The sequence below is a fragment of the Acartia tonsa genome, chromosome 5, assembly GCF_053477335.1.
Source record: "Acartia tonsa isolate MP-2025a chromosome 5, ASM5347733v1, whole genome shotgun sequence".
In the NCBI taxonomy this organism is placed as follows: Eukaryota; Metazoa; Arthropoda; class Copepoda; order Calanoida; family Acartiidae; genus Acartia; species Acartia tonsa.
Genome location: NC_137264.1, coordinates 24373236 through 24388831, shown reverse-complemented (window position 1 = coordinate 24388831; position 15596 = coordinate 24373236). Strand labels below are relative to the sequence as shown.

Here is a 15596-nt window from a genome sequence, read left to right as displayed (position 1 = left end):
TATGAAATTATGAGATTATGTTATAATGGAAATCAAAATAATTAATTTAGTTTTTGATTATGTTTTGTTGAAATTTGAAAAATTCATTTTTGTTTCAGACTGTTGTGGAGTCTAACAGAGATAAGAATAATAAAAAGTGAAAATGAGAAACGAATTAGGAATACAATTTTGTAAAATTGCTATTGAAAAATATTAAATTGAATTTTAAATTGAATTAAATTTGATAAAAATGTGAAATTAGATATTTGAAAGTATTAAATTTTGATGAAATGTGGAAAATTGTTTTAAAAGTTGAGTCAGTTATTGTGATTTAAAGTATTCGATTTTAAAACAATTATATTGCGATTTAGTAAAGTTGATTCAGCAAAACTTTTTATGAAGTTTAGAATTTCATGAAGCAAAATTGTTATAATGCATTAGATATAATAGTGGAGTAGTCTCTTTCTATGAAGGAAGGGAGGGGTTGTCTCTCGGAGCTGGTATGCACAAATATGGTGGAGCTGTCTCTTTTGTTGGAGGAGAAAGGGGGAGTGAACATATTTGCAAAGAAGATTGCACTACCTCTCAGAGTTGGTATGCGCAGATATGGGGGAGCTGTCTCTTTTGTTTGAAAAAAAGGGGGAGTGAACATATTTGCAAAGAAATTTGCACTATCTCTCAGAGCTGGTATGCGCAGAATGGGGTGGTGTAGAGAGGTAGCTGCAATGATTATCGGGCGTGGAGCGCGCCATGCGCAGAAAGTTGAGCTGCGCAGAAAAGCAGAGCTGCGCAAGAAGGTGCTCTCAGGTATTGAGATATATAGTTAGTTGAATTTCGACTTTTAAACCTTTTATACATCTCAGTTTTAATCTGACAATAATAGTTTTGTTAGGTAATATTTTATTGAATTACTAAAGAATTGAACTTATGGTATTTGGAATGATTAATTTGCTTGGTGATTGATAATATTTGATCATGTCATATTTCTTAATACAACTTCTTTTATTGTGTTGCAAGTTTATTTGTTCAGTGAAAACATGTATTTATGGCATCTAAAATAATTGTATTTTATTTTAGATTGGCTGAGAAGAGTGTTTGTGGTGATTGAGAGATACTGTCATCATTATTTATTTGATGGTGAGTTGTTAAGATTTGTTTCATGCTTGTTAATATTTGATTACCATTATATATATATATTGCTGTTCGAAAAATAGTTTTGTAAAAATTTGTTATATATATATTAATATTGATATTAATTCTTATGTACAGTGATTTATCCATCAATTGGCATCTAAAAGTTTGTAATATTTTAGATTGGCCGGAGAGAAGTTTTACTGATTGTGGATTAAGAGATATTTTGGGATGTTTCTGTTGGCCGGAGAGAAGTTTTGTTGATTGTGGATTAAGAGATATTTTGGACGTTTCTGTTGGTGGATGAAATATTGTCGGTGAGTGATTTGTTTTATTCCGTTATTTTATTATTTGTTGTAGACAGATAGATAGTTATTTGATAGACAATTGGATAGTTACAACCTCATAACTGCTGGTGTTGGTTAGATAGCTGTTTATAATTTTCATGAAGATTCTGAGATGGCGGCTGGAGCGGCTGAAGTCTACGTTCCAACGAAGATTGGTGGTATGGAAATCCTGACCTTAATTGATAGCGGCAATGCAAGAGGCTGCCTGATATCTCAAGTGTTGGCTAGAAAGCTTGATTGTATGATTGAAGAAACGGATTCGAAAGCAACAGGCGTGCAGGGTTCCAGCATCAAGATTGATGGTGTTGTTCGGAATGTTGAATTTCAGATTGGAGGTCACAGTTTTCAAGAAGATTGCTTTGTTATTTCTGGCATGACTGTACCTATGAATCTAGGCAGTCATTGGCTGAACAAAAATAACGTGAAGACGATATTTGCCAAAGACGGCAACAGGATTGAGATGCATGGAATCAGTGTGAATTTAGTAGCTAAACGGAAAATTGTAGTGAAGAATTTGGTTCATACGGTTTTGGAGAAAATGGAGAAAGCAAGAACTAAGAAACCTGAGATTAATGTAGCTGAGTTACAAGACCAAAAATGGATTTGTTCATTGAAAAATCGAATAGAAATTCCTGCATTAAGTACAGTGGTGGTAGAAGTTTCAACTAAGGGAAATATGCCTGAAGGACAGTTGTGTTATATAGCTCCTAGACAAGGTTACTGTAGCCGAAACAACTTGTTGATAAATGAAGGAATTACTGAGGTGGGAAAGAACGGTAAAATTATGACTAAAATCACGAATTTTGAAACTGTTAAAAAACTGTTCCTGCTGGTACTTTGGTTGGAAATTTGTTTTTGGCGGAGAAGATAGCAATGTTGCAAGAGAACAGAGTTAAAGAAGATGTGTCAACAACATTAAAGAAGATTCGTTTTATTAAAGATAAATTGAAGTTGGATAAAGTTCCGTTTTTAAAAGATAATGTTTCTTTGAAAGGAAGAATAGTTGGTTTGTTTTTAAAGAATTTCAAGGCGTTATCGATTGACCCTACGGATATTGGATCTTGTACCTTGGAGGAGTATGATATTCAGTTGGTTCCTGGAGCTCAACCTTTCAAAAATAGGATGATTAGACTCAATCCTCATCATGCAGAGAAACTAAAAGAACAGATTGATTTATGGTTGGAAACAGATGTGATAGAAGAATGTAATTCACCGTTTAATTCTGGAATTTTTGCTGTTAAGAAGAAGGTTGGAAATACTAACGAGGTGAAAGTCAGGTTTGTCCTGGACTACCGCTCGTTAAATGAGATAACTGAGAAGATTTGTTACCCTTTGCCTAATATTGGTGAGCTATTTGACAAACTTGGAGGAAAGAAGATTTTTACGTCTATTGACCTTACTTCAGCGTATAATTCAATGCACTTGAAGGAATCTGTCAGGAAATATACAGCATTTTGTTCTAATGGACGGCAATATTGCTTCAAGAGGCTTCCGTTTGGATTGACCAATGCTCCAAGTGCATTTGTAAAGTTGATGGATAGAGTAATGGATTTGAGTCCTGAATTAAGGGCATTTTGCCTAGTTTATTTGGACGATGTTCTTGTATATAGTATGAATGTGGAGGAACATCTGGAGCATTTGAATATTCTACTACGAACATTCTGTGAAGCAGGCCTCAAGATTAATCTTGGAAAATGTACATTGTTTGCAGAGGAAGTGAAATTTCTGGGCCATATTATAAATGAAGAAGGCATATTTATGGACCAAGCATATATTGAAAAGATTAAGAATTGGCCAGTACCTGAAACAGGTAAAGATATTCAAAGATTTACTGGTTTCATAAATTATTATGGTTCATATTTCAAGAATTTTTCTGATATTACGGCACCATTGAACAAATTCAGAAACAGTAGTAAAATAGAATGGGATGAAAAAAGTATGGAAGCCTTTACAAAGACTAGAGAATTGTTCTGTGAAGAAATAAGTAAATCGTTCCCGGATTGGAGGATGGAGGCTGAACCATTTGTGTTGGATACAGATTGGTCATCTACAGCTATGTCTGCGGTGTTAAGTCAAAAACAAAATGGACAAGAGAAGATGATATCGTGTTGGTCACGTGTTTGTTCAACTCATGAAGCCAATTATGCAGCGCATAAAGGAGAATTATGTGCATTAGTAAATGCTGTTGAAAGATTTGAATGTTATTTGAGACACAAGAAGTTTATCGTGAGAACTGATTCAGCTGCACTGAAACATCTATCTACTTGGAGGCAGAACGGATATTTTGTTGGTCTCACCATAAGGTGGATAAACTTTTTATCCACCTTCAGTTATGAGGTTGTACATAGGCAGGGCAAGATGCATACTAATGTTGATATATTGTCACGTACTGCATTAAAGGATAGTAAAGATAGGATATCTAAATTATCGACAGACGAACAAGGAGAGTTAATATTAGATACTGTATATCAATTGGAAGATCCTAAATTATGTCTTATTGCAGGAATTGGAGCAGAGACGGCCAGTCAAATAGCATCCAGATTGAAGGCGAGAGAATTCAGTCGTAGCCTGGAGAAGGATCCTGTTTTAGTTGAGGTGAGGAAATTTATTGTAAATAATGTCAAACCTACGTCCAGAGAATTGTCTCAAATGCCTTATTGTGGTAAACAAATATTAAGATTTTTTGAACATTTGAGTTATAAAGATGGTTTAATTATCTTGACTTCACCTATGCGGCTCCAGAAAGAATTTCAATTTATTGAACGGGTAGTGGTACCTATTGGAATGTACAATAAAGTTTTCTTGTTAGCTCATGCAGATGTTACAGCGGGGCATAGGGGTTATTTGGAAACTTTGAGCAGGATTAATCGTCACTTCATTTTTCCCTATGTGTCTAAATATGTAGCGGCGGCAGTTGCAAATTGTGTCATTTGTTTGAATAGACGTAAAAAACCAAAACATAATCATAATATAGAATTTTCTCCTTTGGCTGGGGAAGCTATGGCAGAGTTGGCCATAGATGCTTTAGGTCCTTTGAATGAGTGTGAATTTAATGGAGTCATTTGTAAGCATATTTTAATAGTAGTTGACAGTTGTACTAGATATGTTTGGTTGTTTGCTATTGAGGATGTTAAAGCTGAAACAATTATTGAATGTTTGAAGTTTAATTTATTTTCTGTTTGGGGATTATGCGAGAGAATCAGGACTGACAATGCACAAAGTTTCAAATCAAAAGTTTTTAGGGAAGTTTGTTTAAGGTTGGGAATTGAACAAATTTTTATCCCTCCAAGATCAGCAAATTCGAATTACAGTGAAAGATACAACCAATCGGTGTATTCGTTTCTTAAGACTGATTTACGTTTTCAAGATGGAGATTGGGCTCATAAACTTAAAGCTACACAATTTTGTATGAACACTTCTTTCAATCGGAGGTTAGGATGTTCCCCGTATTTCAAGATGTTTCTACGAAACCCTAAGCTTCCGCTTGACTCATTTGATCCTTTAACCCGCTCGAAAATTAAACATATGAATTTTTCAGAGTTATTGGAGTGCCTTGACAAAAATTGGAGAACTGGACAAGAGAGAACTGAGAAGTATTTACAGGTAGAAAATACAGAAAGGATAGGTCGGCCGATAGCTATAAATTCCTATTGTTATATTTTTTATGACGTCACAACGATTGGTGTAGCTCGTAAACTCTGCTCGCTATGGGTGGGTCCGTGTCTAGTGACAAAAGTAATTTCTGATAGTTTATTCGAGGTTCAACCCCTAGAAAAGTGTAGATTGAAAGACAAAGGGGTAAGAATTGTACCAAGGGATAAAATATATGTTATTGAGAGTACTTTAGACTTGACTCCAGATGAAAAGATTGACTTAGTGATTACAGATGAGTTTTTCTCTGTGGATAATACCTTGAAAGTAAACTATGACTTTCCCAATACTTTAAGAAATTTAACTTGTTCAGGCGTTTCTGAAGAGGAGAATAGTTGTGGCGCTAGTCCAGAGGTGGTTGGAAGGCGGAAGGATGGACAGGTAACACCAGATTTTTTGGAGAAATCTTTTTTGGGTGTTGGGTTGTCACAGCAAAGGTCAAATGTATCTAAGGATAATGAAAATTTAGATGATTTAGTTGAGGATCTTAGTGATACTTTGGAAAGTACTCATATTTCTGACAGTGTAGATACGAATGATACGATTGATAAAACTAAGTTAGACTCTACATATTCTACTATTAGTAAGGATAGTGTTTTTCATAGAGATTATGCCTCTGATAATAGTTTAGTAGACAACAGTTTGGGTGTAGAGGATGTTAACATGGAATCTGCTAGGGAGTTAGAGTCTCGGATGAGTATTTTAGAGGACACTTTTCCAAAACTGCAAAGTAAAATTGTAAACTTGGAACAACGAAGGGGAAGTGTTAAACGAGGTAGGGATGTTGAGGAGGATGAATTAGATAGATCATTAGATAATGCAAAACTACAAAAAATGTCTGAGACTATTCCTGTTAAAGGTCGTCCTAAAGGTTCTACAAATGAAGTACAATTACAAAAATTGGAAGAGGATAGACAAAACAGAGAAAAAGACAGATTAGAACGTTATTCAGTAGCAGATGTAGTAACTAGGAACCTCGCAAAATTGATTAAAAAATAATATTTGTAATAATTTGTATAATATTTGCAGGAGAAGAGATTACCACGAAAACCGTCGGGAGCGTGATGACAAGAGAGGAAGCGGCGGTGGTGATAGACATGACCGGAATAGACGAGATGGAGATCGTATGCAAAAGAGGTCGCCTGACGCTTGTAGTTCAAAGAGTGGACGTGCTGGACCAGTACCTGTGAAGAAATCCAAGGATGATAGAGGAGTCAGGTACTTGGATATTTTGTTATTTGTTGTTGTGATGCAGACTTATTGTTTGATTATTGTTGGTGGTATGTATACGTCACAGGATCCACGGTTAGCAGCTTATGATTGTTCTCAAATAAGTAATGTTGAACTTAGATCAGCTGCCTGTTTGCATGATAGGATGGAACCGGTCAGATCTGTGGAATTATTGGGGTTAGCAGAAACCGATTTTATACTGTCGGAAGCCATTAGTTGTGAGGTTAGACTAAAATTGGAGCGCTGGTTTTGCGGCACCGCGAGTCATGTGCACGTACTAGACGTGCCACATGAAAAACAGGTAGAGTTGAGTATGGACGAATGTAGAAGGATTTTTCATTCTGGCAAGTATCAGCATGATGGTATTAGTTTTAAAGTAAACATAGACTTGCCAACTGTTCACAGTTTCACGGTTAATGGAACATTGTCACCTTTCTGGGATGTTGGTGGTGAAAATATTCAATGCAAGACACTGGGAATATACGCGCACAATATGTGGTTCAATTTAGGTTTTGCTATTGGGACTTTGCATATTTTAGTAAAAAATACACCCGTTTTGATCAAGGGAAATGTTGTTATGGATTATGATAAAAAGACGATTGTGGCGAATTTTGAAGAAAATCATTTGTGGGCAACATCAACTTCTCCATATTTTCCGTATGTAGTACGAAAACCGGCCAGTAATTTTAAGGTAGTTTTTCAAGATACATTTAATTTAACTACGTGGAATGAACAACTTTTTGTTTCTAACTTGGAAAGGAATATTTTAGTTAAAATTATGGGAACAGAGAAACTTACTTTGCAGCATCTGGATTTCAACATTTTGGTGACAGAATTGGAGGGTATCAAGTTTTTAGAGGAACCGAAGGCGGCTGTTAGAAGTTATTTTGGGGATTTGTTAAAACAGGAAGCTAGATTTGATCTGAATGCTATGTTTTTGGCTAGTAGAGAAAGGAATGAGAGGATGATAGAACTTTTTAGTATTTCTAGATGTGCTCAAACAGAAGTTAGATCAAATGTACAGATGCATCATGGGTTCAGAATTATATACCTGGGAGAAATTGCTAAGTATGAAAAGTGTACAGCGGTTGAAATTCCAGTAAAGTTAGGTGTGGATTATGGATGTGCAGTAGGACATTTGCTGGTGGATTATAAAGGTGAGACAGTTGGAATACAAGAATATAGTAGAATGATTGTTGCAGTAGAGGACATAAAATTGTTAAATTGCTCGCAAAATCCGGTATTTTTGAAGTTGACAGCTAATTTGTTCCTTGGGAATCAGGGGCAGGGACTCGAACTTCTGCACATTGCCAATGAAAAATCTGAACATGTGGGACAAAAGATTTTTCTGAACGATGAAAAGGTGTTTATTGCTGATTTTAATAAGACTATTAAATATCAGGGGTTAGAGGATTTTGAGGATTTTAATGGACAAGCTTCTAAGTTGGACTTTGTTGATCATAAGTTGTCATTTTTCGAACAGGTTACAGGTCCTTGGTTTGGTTTAGAACATTTGTTCAAAGATATACTACCATTGTTTGCTAAGTTTGTTTTGATTGTGTTAATGTTGTTGTTAGGTATAATTCCTATGTTGGCATTGTTGTATTGTTGTTGTTCATGGTGTCATAAAATAAGATTTACTGAGGAAGAATTTAATGCTAGATCTTAAATTCTGATGCTGAAATTTAATTATATTGTATTTTTGCAGGTTGGTTACGGCGGCAACAATGAATCAAAAGTTATTGAGCAACGAAGAAGATGGCCGCCACAAACAATCTGTCAATGAAGGAAATCAAGTCAAACCTGGTCTACCGGTGTCTGCATTGGTCAGCAACTCTGCATCTCGGCTGGTGTTGGTAATGTCGCGCGTTGAGCTGCCCACGTTGAGTGTGGGCAGGGCGACGAGGAACATATTTTTGAGCAGTGAGGACATGCCACTGGCAGATTTAGCTCGTCTTATTGATAATGAACCAAGGTTTAAGTTGAATTTAGTAAACATGCTTTCGGTGCAGTTAGAGATGGGGAGATGCATCAACTCCATAGACTGGCCTGTGGACAGGATCCCTATCTTTACCAGCCAGAATTCAAGACACCTCAACCTGATGGCGGCTGGTGAGCATTCTAAAGCTATAAACAGAAAGTTGTCATGGAACGAGACAACTAGTTTGAATAAGTTGAGTGCAACCATATTTCTCTCTAAGCTTGTTTGCGAAATTTTACCAAGTTTGGTGTTGCTTGCTAAGATTGAATACCTGGATGGAGATGAGAGAAAAAGCTGTCAAACGTTGGGCGAATTGTTACCCATAATCAAACATATGGGGGAACTTGAGGATTGGCATCAACTTTCAAAAATTGACGTCATACCTGCAGATGGTAAAATGAGCCTTCAGACGGTGTTGAGAACGGTGGGTAATAGCGTTGATCTGAGGTTGAAGACGCAGGTTGTGTCAGCTATCCGGCTCCTGGCACATTGGAAAGACGTCGTGAATAAAGTATCCTTTATTCTGAAGCAAATGCCATCCACAACTTTGTTCGAGTTACAGAAAGATTGGCTTGATGGAAAGTCTGAACAGGATTTGAGTGCTAAAGTGTTTATTGACTCTATTCAGGTGAATGAATACATGAACTTATCAGTCTACATTCCACGCATTGTGAATGTGAATTCGGTGAGTTTAATCACCAGTGGAGAGATGCCAGCTGAGATACGTTATGTTAGATTGGATGGACAAAGAGAAATAATTGATAACCTGGTGAGTGCCACATACGCAGGTAGTCTGGTGAATGATAAAGTAGACGCAAGAGTTTTGACCTGGGAAATGCAGATGCGCTGCAAGCGTCTCCGTCCGACTCTAGCCAAGCAGATATTGTTATGTGATCCAGATACCACTTTAGAGAATGTAGTAAAGGAACTTAGATTGGAGTTGGATGGAAAAGTTTATACAAGTTTGTTGACAACCAATATTGAGTGGAAGTTTAATCCTGAACACAAAGTAAATGAGTGGTTCGAGGGTGATTTCAAGTTGGTTACTCGGTTTGGGGATCCTGTTTGTGTTCAGATGGATCAGCCCTTAAATCCGAACATTCCTGTTTGTCTGGACCTTGAATTGTCAGGTCAGCAATGGCGTGTTGATGAACAAGTGAGGGAGGAAATGAGGATGGAACACACGCCTGGAATATTGATGATGCTTGATAAATTTGGGGAGGAGGTTAGTCGTAAGCATCAAAAGATTTTGGATAATCAGGAGGAGGTTGATAATGTTGCAACCTCGATTTTGGTTGCGGTTACTAGTGGATTTGAAAGATGTTTTCATATGCTTGGTGATACTGAGGCAAGGATGTCTCAAGACGGCTTGTGTGATGAGACCGCAAAACTTGGAGTGAATGATGATGAAGCTATCATGCCTATGGATATTGAAGAATCTGGCAAGAAGAGCAGAACGTCTGGAAAAAGAAAGTAATAATTATAGTTTATGTGTATTAATTCATATTTTATTTTATTTTATGTATTTAATATTTGTTGAGGCAGTAGTAGTCTCGAAAAGGTTTAAAATTAATGTTTCATATTAATGCTCTATAATACCATGCTTAAATCTGATGGTTATATGTTAACCAGTGTCATTTTTATATCATGCATTTATGATAACTATGTAATTAATGCATTAGGTGTTAATCAATGCATTTTTTAATAATTATATGTTAATCAATGTTTTTTCTTTTAAAAAAATATATTAAAAAGAAAAAAAAACACATAAAGAAAAAAGGAATATAAAAAAACACAAAAGAGTTCTAAGGAACCAAAATAATAAAAAAATAAATGTATACGAAGTGTTTAAAGATCTGGAAATAAAATATATAAAAAAGAAAAAAATATGGCAGGTGTCATACCAGATCAATTATTATCTATTTAATAAGCGTTCAACGCTACTCATAATATATATATGATAATTAACATGTAAAAACCTATTGTTATATTTAATCTGAAATATTACAGTTTGAAATCCAGGTTCATGTTAAAGCCAGGGAGAAATGTGATGTATAGTCCCTTTCTTCCTGACTTAAGAGCAATGCATGTATTTTATATTTGAGCTTTTAGTTCTTGTGTCAACCGTTTCGGAGCAAGACATTGCTCTGCAACACGACACGAACATAAAAGTGAATAGTTGCCTTAAAGTTTAATATTATTATTGTATGTTTATCTTGTCTTGAATTAATACACTTTATAAGAATATTTAGCTGTTTGTTCTTGCTATTACTACACGTCATCCGCTATAAAAAACGGATTCCGGATCCGGATTCGGATTCCAAAATTGGCCGAAAATTGGGCGGATTCCGGATTCGGATTCCGGATCCGGATTCCCATCACTAACTAAAAAGCAAGATAATTTTACTGAAACCCTTTTTTAATTAAGAAAGCTGACTGTCTATTAATATAATAACGTAAAAACTAAAGTAAGTCTTATAGATTGAAACCCTTATAACTGTCACTTCATATAAGGACAACGCACCCCAAATAAACGACTGAAAATTAGGAAAATTGTTTTTTTTGGCGACAAATCTTTTCAAAATAGAGAGAATTGCAAAAATTAGCGACATTTCTTGCAATCAGACATGTTACAACAAATGCATAATATAATGAAGCTAAATAAAACGACAGGAAATTGCTTCCAACAACTGTAACTAAAACAATTTTGTAAAGCGAGCGAGAATAAAAAAAAATATAACTAAATGTGACGGGCAAACTTTAAGGAAACCACATTTCTATATGTCTTTAAGACCATACAAATAAATTAGTGGACTTACTTTGGTAAAAATTTCGATCATATCAAACCTTTACCTAAACATTAATTTTACTATACCTGGAGGATAAACCGGGCCTGGTCTATAACCAGCAGGACCCGCGCCTGGAGGCTGAGGATGGTACGATGGATGGCTGGCTGGCGGATAGGGCGTTGAGGTGGGTGGATACCCTTAAATAATAACTTAGTTGTTATTGTGTTGTTTTTTCATTCATAGGGATGATTGACAAACATTATTGTTAAGAAATATTTTGGTACGAGATGGAATATAATGGGTAAGTTAAGGCGGGGCGAACTCAGGTGTTTTTTCGGTTTTTTGAAAAAAAATGGGGGTAAAAATTATTATTTTTAAATGGGACCAAGACCATTAGAAAGATCTCGGAAAAGTCTAACAGGTCCTAAAAGAACGTTATCCTAGGACTTTGGTCAAAATTTATCTTAAAAACGGCACAGACTTCGTCCCGCCTTGAGGCGAAGTCGGTATAGCATTTTCAAGCTTTAAAAAATCGATGACGTATTGATTTTATTACAGCATGCCCTAAAGGTAATAAAGAGCATGCACAAATTTTTTTATGAAGATAGGTCAATTATTTTCTACCGAAAAAAATAATTTTTCCGAATTACGCCAAATTTTACTTTTTTTCTCGAAAATTTCACTTTTTTATATAAAATTGAAAAAGTTAGTATAAAAAGGCCAAAACCGAGTTCGCCCCACTTTAGAAAAGGTCAATTTGTGAAAAAAAAACAATACAAACTTATTTTAAGTTTTAAACGTAAATGGATAGCCCATTAGATGCTTATTAAGTCCCCTAAAACGTCTAAGCTCTAGCTCTAACCAGTTTTTGTCCAACTTATCGTTTTTCCGACCCAAAAAAAAATCGACTTTGAGACCCAATTTCATTTGATTTAATGTTTTTTTCTGTCAGTCGATTAGAAAATGGAGAAAAATGTCATTTATTGAAGGTGTGTCAAAAAATTACCGACTTCGCCTCGATACAGAGATCGCCCCGCCTTACCCTAACTCTTACTCATCATCAGATCTGAGATTAAAAATCTCTCCAGCGCTTTCTCATTATTACCTCATCATAGTCTGAGTATGACAGGTGTCCTAATTTGAACTACACCAAAGAATGGATCATAAGAATAAGCGAAGAGTGAATGCAAATATTGACATTTGAAATATATGCGTTTAATCATCTATCCCTTATAATATTTGAATTCAAGGTATAAATAATACTTTAAAGTTTAAAATAATTCAATGCCCTTTTCAAATTACTAGATTATTATCCAAGCAAATCACCATGTATTACATTTTATGTACCTGGGTACCCCGTAGGGTTTGTCGGATATGGCAGGGCAGCTGAGGGTGGAGGAGGAGGGGTTGGATCACTTTTCTTGCTGTACACTGGCGGCTGCTCACTGAAGGTTACTATGCAAATCTAAAAGAGAGGGCATTTAAAGTTCTGGGCTGCTTAGACAAGATAATGAGGGATAATATAGTCTCCCATCGTTTTTTTCTGATTGGAGTAAAAAGTTGTGAGATGAAGAAAGAAAGTGGTTGTAGATTAATTTGGTCGCCATTGTCCTATCCCTCTCTGTAACTAAAATTCAACTAACTTGTTTTTGAAAATCAGGGATGGGTATACAAATCCGTTATACATTAATTCACCAAACGTCCAAATCCGAAACCGTTGAAATAAAGATTTTTTAGCTCAGACTAATCCTGTGTCAGAATATCCGACTCAGTTTGGATAATGGTTTGACACATTATACTGTGAATCCGAATCACAGTTTATAAAAAATTGCCTCCAATTACAATCCATACCTAATAAATTGTTAAAAATTGTGCAAAATTGGAACATAGAATCTTTTCTTCGTCTAATATTATAAAAGGGGAAATTTTGTCGACAATTTAGGTTGCTAATACAAGTGTTTATTTATTGGTCAGTAGGTTCCTCCAGTAGGATGGGAGGGAATGGGGTAAAGGGGATAAATGAGTGGTTTCGTTATAATAATATTAGCCAGCTGGAAGTAACTTTTTATTAACAATAATAATTAACAATATAAGATATTTTATTTACCTGAATTAGGCCAATAAGGTCTGATTTTGGATAATTCCACTCGTGAAGGTAAGGAAGGTAGATTTTACCATTTGAGTCTACATGCTTAGAAACCTACAAAATATTTATTGATTAAAATCAGAATTCAGGAATAAGGTATGGCCATCAAGCGAAATAAATCTATAATAATATTTGGAAGGCAGATAAAAGGATGCATTTACTACGAACGTTACCCCCTAGAATCACGAAAAAATCAGCTGTTTTACAAACAAAATATTATTATATTCAATCTATTTTTACGATAAGGGCGGGTTGGGCGTGTTTCTGTATTCACTATAAGGGAAAGCAGGCGAATATCTAATCAACTATGATGAAGAACTTTACCTTAATCTGCATTGCTTGAGTAGGTTTAACATAGCAGACAGGAGCATTGAAAGGATGGGTTTCTAACAGCCAAATTGAAACAGGTATATTGTAGCTGTTTCCCTTATATGGCACTAACAAAATAATAGACATCAGAATATCCTTTACGTATCTGACTTTAAAAATATTCTGGTAAATATGCAAATAATACGTAACTAAATCTTATAACGAACAAATATATTGCACTAACCAATACAACCCCAGGTAGGTACCTATTTAAAATATAAAGGTAAATTGGTAGTTACTTATTCATATTCCCCTATCAGCAAATAATCAGAGATCGAATTTTTGCTGGTTATTCTAACAAGATATAATTAAAACAAGAACAAAGACATATCTATAATACAAAGTAGAACGATGTCTGTCTGTCCGTCTGTCCGTCTGACCGTCTGTCCGTCCGTCTGTCTGTCTGTCCCTTAAGATCTCGGTAACCACTGAACCGATCGGATTCTACTCTTCAGGGTATCTACCTATTGGTCCTGTGGTGGTTTTAAGCTATTTTCTCGGGGGGTGGGACACCCCCAACCCCCCCAAAAACCAAAAAATCCCCCCCCATTTTTTTTTTTTTTTTTTTTTTTTTTTTTTTGAAGGAGTTTCCATGGTCCTTTATGGTCTCTCGCAATAATTTTTTTTTATCACCTCTTGGGCAAAGCCCCTAGAGGCTAGGGGCGAAGCCGCTAGTTTATATATAAAATAGCTTATAATTTTGTTACTAGTAGGTAATAAAACAATCTTTAATATAAGTTTAAAAACCACGAAAATCTGTAAGACAGATCTATACTACACAAAAAAAATTGAATAATAATATGATAAGTCTATTTTCCTGGAATAGTTCCCTCTAAAGTTATCAGGTGACGCTGTACACCATCATTAAAGATAAAAGTATCCTTTGAAAAAAAAACATTAAAAGATTCTTTTAAGTTTATTTAGTGGCATTTGTGTTTTCGGCTCACATGAAGGAGACTAGCACCGAAATCGAAGAATGAAGAAAGCTAGCACCAAATGTCTTAAAGTGAAGAAAGCTAGCACCTAATGTTTTGACCCTTCTTAATTGTATTATGTATTAATCCTATTTTATAAAGTAGTAAGCGTTTTTTGTCTGTCCCGAAGGATCTCGCTAACCGCTGAACCGATATTGTTCTCCTTTACAGTGAAGCTTCTTATAGGTCCTGGGAAGGTTTTAAACTATTTTCCGAGAGGGTGTCTTAACCCCATCTCCCCCCAAAAATAATTTTTATAACTCTTTGGAAACTCTTTAAAATAAGATGAGGTCGACTTTTCCTTCTCCTACCAGTGCAGTGCCCCTAGAGGCTTCTAGGGGCGTAACCGCTAGTAATACATAAATTGCTCCTCCCTCTTTCTCACACAAAATATGTCCCGGCCCTTTTACACCTAAAATCCCTCCTACTATTAGAAATCTTGTAAATCTTAAGGATGAAGAACCCTAGCACCAAATGGTGTAGAATGAAGGAGACAAGCACCGGTGCTAGTCTCCTTCATGTGAGCCGTGTTTTCTATAGGTATTCATTTCATCAATTTAATAAAAAATACAGAATAAAACATAACTAAAACAACTCTTTTCGACCGAAAACGTTGCTTATGGCTTAAAAGGGGAAAAATAAATAAATTAGCTCCCATTTAAATGGCCCTATTTAAAAAAATGGCGCAAAATGACTTAACCAAGTTTATTTAGGAAAGCTGTTTCAATCTCAAAGCAAGCAAAAAAAAATATGTTAGAGGTTACTCTTAAAAATCTTTCAACATTTGCCTGTTTTGGAACCAGCCCTCTGTAGTGTACCATTACGTTCATAACGTCACGTTTTGTCAGGTCAGAATTTTTGTATTTTACCTTAATAAATACATTAATATGATTAAGCTTGATAATGCAGTAAAGAATATATTATTCTATTATTCTCCCTATCTCTGTTATGTGTATTAGTACCTATATGTTACATTCGCAAAATTTAGAGTCAATCTAT

General features: G+C 35.4%; 1 protein-coding gene across 1 annotated transcript in view; it reads right to left on the bottom strand.

The window, feature by feature from the left end:
• LOC145319110 (tumor susceptibility gene 101 protein-like) overlaps positions 1-15596 on the bottom strand; it is a 28168-nt gene that overhangs the window by 12249 nt on the left and 323 nt on the right. Inside the window, exons 2-7 of the mRNA XM_080160971.1 lie at positions 15386-15466; positions 14443-14504; positions 13579-13693; positions 13216-13308; positions 12456-12573; positions 11195-11305 (exon numbers count right to left, since the gene is read on the bottom strand). Coding sequence (XP_080017097.1) covers positions 11195-11305; positions 12456-12573; positions 13216-13308; positions 13579-13693; positions 14443-14504; positions 15386-15466 — 580 coding nt within the window. The remainder of the gene's footprint in view (positions 1-11194; positions 11306-12455; positions 12574-13215; positions 13309-13578; positions 13694-14442; positions 14505-15385; positions 15467-15596) is intronic.